Genomic DNA, 6,444 nt, shown 5'->3' with positions numbered 1-6,444 from the left:
TCGCGACTCAAAAAGGTTGAGAACTACTGATCTAAGCTAACTGGCTGCTGGCTCCAGCTTCATATTTTCTGTAGGAATGTGAAAGTGACACTAATCTGCATGTAGTCACCACAAAGTGTGAGAACAAGGCTCCTCTTCCTCTCTTTACGGCAAACAACAACCTCTTTTCACTCAAACAAGCCATATGAAATTCTCAGACACAATTTTCTCAGTTCCTCTTTGTAAAATCAAAAACACTTTCAGGTAATTCCAAGATGATAGAGAGAAAATCCAACATAACTATGTTGCCCAAACTGAAATGCAGATTGGGATGAAAGGACCTTTTTACTTCCTTTGTGTATAAAAAGCTTCATGTTTCTCTCCATCTGTATGAATAATGTTCCAGTGGAGTTAAATGGCTTTGTGTGTGTGTGTGTATATGCTTCTTGAATAGGCAAACACACTCAAATACTGAAATATAATGAGCAGCAAATAATAAAACACTTTTTTTTTTCATTCTACTTCGACAAACAAAAGCAGACATTTTATTCAGGTTTCCATTCATCTACTCAGAATGAAGGAATTATTGTAAGATGGTACTTTATTGGTTTCAAGAGAGATGGAATTGCACCAGCCCAAAGTCTTAGTTGAATTAACATATCTTTGATTTAAAGCATTTGACATGTACAGTAGGTAGATCCACTTACACAAACCATTGAGACATTCAGTTCACTGTTGTTTAGAATCCAGTTTTTAATATTTAAATGAACTATAAAAAGCACATTAAAACATCTTCTCATTTTAGTTACAAAAATGGGTCACCTAAAGGGCTTCTCATTGCATTCACAGAAGGATTTGAACAGTGGATGTCTAACAGTTAATGTATTTCTCTCTTTAAAAAAAAATCCCCACCCAAAATATATAAACTTAATTGCTTAACCAAGGTATATACAGGGCATAACATCCTTGCATCTTACAGGTTATCAAGAAAGTTTGAGGTATACAACCAAAATAAAAAGCCTGTCAGGAAACAAAACAGAAAAAAAACAACAAATAGAATTAAATAAAGGAAAAATGAATGCCACGATTGCTTCCTACTAGCACAGGATCACAACATTAGTGGGAGATGTTGCTGGATACGGTGGTGGTTGATACTTCCAGTTGTTTCTACGGCAACAAGGGCAAAACAGCAAATAACCTCAAGCTTTGGACTGTCAATATATACAAAGGGAATACCGTCTAATTTAGCAATAGAGAATGGTTTGAATGCTCACTTTATTTGCTTTATGACAAATACACAGTATGTGTTGAACAAAAAAAAATATAAGAATTATAAATTGATTTGATTGAATGAATGGTGTCTTTAACTTACACTGTATATCTTTGAACCAACATTGAAATTAAAGAGCCGGAACCAGAATCTGATACACATGCAAGTTTTGAAAGTGGATTCAGAAATAACAGTATTGTACAAAATAATAATAATTACAGTTTTTTTTTTATTATAATTATCAAAATACACCTTCTTTCTTAGCACCTCTTTATATTTTTTGTGTGTTTTGAACAAGCACCATTGTAGTCGTATTCATACAGCACCTGGAGGATCCAGAGAGGAGGTCTGTGTCCCCTTATGTCGCCTTATAACCTCCTCTCTTGTTACCTCCGATTCACCCTCCTCTGCCACGCCTTCAAATGTCCTTCACCTTTGCTCCATAACGTGGTTAAGTCATGTGGTTCGAGCCCTACAAGGGCAACAAGTATTTTCCTGGGTTACACGTACATACATGGAAAGACATGTTTGCTACACCATCTCTTATTCAAAACTTGCATGTGGCATAGAAAAGGGTGGGGGGCTAGAAATGGGGTTTGGTGGTTCCCAAAACGTCTCAACTTGACTTTCTTTGCTGGCCCCATCAAGTCCTTTTTTTTTCTTTTTCGGTTTTATTTAGCCAAGGAAGCAGATGGGCCCAACTTCGAACCCAAACTTCTGGTTCGGGTCCCCAAAGTCAGTCAACATGACGTCGATGATCGGAACCTGATCGATTTTGGGAGTATTAATCTCCATCACAGTCTTTCCGTAGCCTTTCCTCGTCTGCAGCAGGAGACACAAACACAGATGTAAAGGATTAGAGAAGCAGATAAAAACACACAATTTGTCACATTTTTCTACCTGCACAAAACATTTTTCTTTATATCTTTTCCTTTAGACCTGGGCTAAATGTGTCGGATAAAAAGCTTTTCTAAAAAAATCTAACTAGCTTACTCATCCAAACAAATGTAACTTTAAAGATACATTTGAGAGCAGCAACAAGTGCACACTGTAGTTTGGTTTTAAATGTGATGCCTTTGATGCATTTAGACCAGCTATTCTCAACCTTGGGGTCGGGACCCCAGTTGGGGTCTCGAGATGATTTCTGGGGGTCGCCAAATCATTTTGGAAGGCAGCTCTGTCTCCACTGTGTTAAAGTGTTCATGTGGTTAAGTCTTTTTGGTCATTTTGTGTCTTTTTTGGTCAATTTGTGTCTTTTTTTGGGTAATTTTGTGTCTTTTTTTGTCATTTTGTGTCTTTTTTAAATCATTTTGTGGTCTTTTTTGTCTTTTTCATATTTTTTTTGTTTTTGTTGGTCCTTTTGTTTCTTTTTTTGGTCATTTTGTGTCTTCTTTGGTCATTTGTGTCTTTTTTGGTCATTTTGTGTCTTTTTTTGGTCATGTTGTGTCTTTTTTTTATCATTTTGTGGTCAATTTGTGTCTTTTTTTGGTAATTTTTGTGCTTTTTTTGGTAATTTTGTATCTTTTTTTGGTCAATTTGTGTCTTTTTTTTGGTCATTTTGTGTCTTCTTTGGTCATTTGTGTCTTTTTGGTCATTTTGTGTCTTCTTTGGTCATTTTGTGTCTTTTTTTAGTCATTTTGTGTCTTTTTTTGGTCATTTATTTTATTTTTTTGGTCATTTTGTGTCTTTTTTTGGTCATTTTGTGTCTTCTTTTGTCATTTGTGGGGGTCGTCAAATCATTTTGGAAGTCAGCTCTGTCTCCACAAGTCTTTTTGGTAATTGTGTGTCTTTTTATGTCATTTTGTGTCTGTTTTGGTAATTTTGTGTCTTTTTTTAGTCATTTTGTGTCTTTTTGTGGTCATTTTGTTTCTTTTTTGGGTGATCTGAACTGAGCGGGGGTCGTGGACAACATGCATGTTAGATTGGGGGTGGGTTGAGACCTCCTGCTGTAGACCAACAGTAACTGTGCCCAGTGCTTCTTACCGCGCAGCCGTCTGAGAGCGCCCTGATGTACGGGTTGTTGTCGTAGGACATCTCCTCGTCGTTGGCGCCCAGGAAGCGAAGCCCCTTGTCGTAGCTGTCGCTGGTGGCGTCGTGCCACGCCACGGACTGGTGGCAGCTGTAGGTGAAGTTCTGCCTGGCGGAGGCCGTCAGTAGTCTGAGGAAGGTCATCTGGACCATGTTTACTGAGTTTCCATCTGCGTCAACATAGGAGAGCTGGTGGAGGACAGAGAGAGAGAGAGAGAGAAGTTAAACACAAGGCTACATCTTCACTCAACAGCTGGATTTATTCAGTCGTTTCTTTAAAAAACAAGATAAATAATAATTATATGAAAATACATGAAAGAAATGTGTATATATCATAAAGAGTCAGGTATTATAATAAAGCAATAAGAAGACAAAAATGAGAAAGAAATAACTGAAAAAGCGTCTGCTAAATGACATGTAATGTAATGTAATGTAAAAAACATGTCTTGTATTTTAGATTCCTCAAAGTAACCACCCTTTGCTTACTAGAATATAAGACATGTTTTCAGTTATTTCACACTTTTTTGTTAAGTACATAATTCCACATGTGTTCATTAATAGTTTTGATGAATTTACAATGTAAATAGTCATGAAAATAAAGGAAACGCATTGAATGAGAAGGTGTGTCCAAACTTTTGGCCTGTACTGTATATATCAGCAGTCAACTACCTGTCCCAGGGCCTGAATGTTTAAAGACACTGTGTGTTTTATTTAACAGGATCAAAATAAACAAATTTCATTGAAATTTCTTTGAATGATAAGTTTTGGTTGTTATGAGTCACCGTTATTGTGGGAAAAAAGATATAATATATAAAAATAAAACAAATGTTAAATAAGACTTATGAATTTGTCTTCATCTTGCATGAAGATACGAGGCCAGCCACTTATAAAAGGACTTAGGACACTACTTGATAAAAACTAGCTGATAGATGGATTTATAACACGTCGTTAGCCTCATAGCATATTTCACATATAAGTCATATTTGAACGTTTTCGGGAAACAATTTTTAGTAAGCCCATTGGTATTCTTCATTGATATTGTAACAGTAAGTTCAAATAGAAGTGTGAACAAGTTTGCATAAAAAATTAGATAGCTAAATTAGATTAGATTTCACAATTTGGTCAAAAAATTACTTAGGCAATTATGCTATGAGGCTAACGATATACTACCCTCTGATTGAACGGACAGATTTGTGGTTAGTAAATCATTTCTTATAAAGATTATTTTCATCTTAATTGCTTTTAGGTTGCTTCAATATTGGAAACACATGTAAGTTTGGCAACAAATGTGACATAATGTAACATATTCTTAGTCTCATGAGTCTAAAAAGAGTTTGACCGTAGAAACACAAGAGTACAGAACACACAGTGATCCTGACTGGAACATTAACTTTGTGTGAACCTTTTTTTGAATATGTGCATTAAAAGAGCCCTCAGTGTGTAACCAGGAAATGTACTGTAGTGTGTTAATGTTGTGACACAGTCAGTCCTTTAAAGTCTTTCCTCCGTGGAAATATATAATATATGAGCATGACACCAGTTTGATGGAGCAGACAAACTTGTTTCTTTCATTTCTGACTACAAGAAACAGTAGCTGATGTGGACTGAGACCATTTTTTACTGTTCAAGGGCAGAGAGAGAACTAGTGGAATACTAAAACATTCTGCTTGAATCCTCTGTAATGTTTTTATTATCCCTCCTTTATAGAACATTCTAAGAATTATAATGGATTGTAATGACATTAACAGAAAACAAGGTGCTAGTTTAAAAGGATGTAGATTATTTTAACTAAAAGCCAATCTTGTTCATGGAAAAAGCATATCATTTGCTCTTTGAATTCTCTCTGCTCTTGGATTTGCCTAAAATATGAATTCACTAAAGCCATTAGGCAGTTTGGGATTTCTTTATGGGGAGCAACTTCTGGTCACTGCCTCACATTTCATGCTGCTGCTGCTGTTTGAGGCTATCAGCTGCTGCTGTTTGAGGCTATCAGCAGCTGCTTGCAATTTAGCAGTGTCCCTGTACAGGAAACATAGGAGGAAGCAGGAAACATGGGAGAGATGTAGCAATCCATTTAACCCATTTAAGGCGGGAAAGCATTACCACATTTCTACCATTAAAACCTTAATGGTAGAAATGAATTTAAAGAATTTAAAACTTTATTGAAGGTTTGGACAAATAAACTCAACTTTGTATGAAAGCCACGGGTATAAGCTCTCAAATACTTTTTGAATTTCATTTTTATCTGCTACAGAGGCTGAAAAATCTATTATTGTTGAATTTCCAGAAAAACTTCAGGTTTTAGGGGTTATTTGAAAATCGCCCAGAGGTTTTACAGGCATTTTAGGCCTTAATGGGTTAATTTAGCTCTGAAGGAGGTCTGTTTGATGAAGTCAAGTGAAGAAAAGGGAAACAGACTTACTATTTTACCACGCTTAAATTCACTGAACCAGGTCCCAGGAACCTCTTTGGGCCATGAAGATATTCTGACCTGAGGGAACCAAAGCAGACAGACATATTAAAACCAGACATTATCATATAAAACACAGCCTCAAGGGTAGAAACAGAGTGTATCATCTAAATCTGTTCTGTTATCTTTGAAATATCATTTTAACAAACTTCATAGGGTCAAATAACTCTAAACTATTTGCCTTTTGGTAGCTTTTGTGTTGTTTGCACCAAAGTGAATATGAAATGTGTCCAAGCTGAGCCCTGCAGCAGATCTAATGACAGCTTCCACTTATTGCTGTGCTGTTTGTTGACAAATGCTGATTAGAACCAGGCGTTCATGTTAAATGTAAAGTCACTTACTCCATTAGACTTCTTATCTGGGTAGATGCAGGTCTCGCCCCCGGCCGTGAAGTTACAGTAGACTTTGAAAGAATCCCCGGAGCAGCCTTGGTTCGGATCAATCCAGTATTCGCCTGAGGAGAACCAAGAACACTCAAACATTCTGCTCTGCTAAACGGCTTTAAGCTCCTTTTCTAAATTAAGTGTGCTCGGATTCCTTGATCCTATGGAAAATTCAGATTTAAAGCCATTTACTGCTCATTTTCATGGCTTAAATAAAATGGTATTGCTATGCCTGAAGCAGGGGATCATTTATCTGCAACAAATGTGACTAAACGTTTTCCTCAACAGCAGAGAAATGAGTTATGATAAATCAA

General features: G+C 36.5%; 1 protein-coding gene across 3 annotated transcripts in view; it reads right to left on the bottom strand.

Annotated features, from left to right (window-relative positions):
- Positions 1-562: 562 nt before the first annotated feature.
- The window catches only part of col11a1a (collagen, type XI, alpha 1a), a 148,401-nt gene continuing 142,519 nt past the window's right edge, over positions 563-6,444 (bottom strand). For all 3 annotated transcript variants that reach the window (XM_059327462.1, XM_059327463.1, XM_059327464.1), the window contains exons 64-67: positions 6,089-6,201; positions 5,700-5,768; positions 3,233-3,466; positions 563-2,071 (exon numbers count right to left, since the gene is read on the bottom strand). In XM_059327462.1, coding sequence (XP_059183445.1) covers positions 1,925-2,071; positions 3,233-3,466; positions 5,700-5,768; positions 6,089-6,201 — 563 coding nt within the window. In that variant the 3' untranslated portion in view covers positions 563-1,924. The remainder of the gene's footprint in view (positions 2,072-3,232; positions 3,467-5,699; positions 5,769-6,088; positions 6,202-6,444) is intronic.

The sequence above is a fragment of the Centropristis striata genome, chromosome 23 (genome assembly GCF_030273125.1).
Source record: "Centropristis striata isolate RG_2023a ecotype Rhode Island chromosome 23, C.striata_1.0, whole genome shotgun sequence".
Lineage (NCBI taxonomy): Eukaryota > Metazoa > Chordata > Actinopteri > Perciformes > Serranidae > Centropristis > Centropristis striata.
The sequence above is the reverse complement of the archived record's forward strand: the minus strand, read 5'-3'. Positions and strand labels throughout refer to the sequence as shown.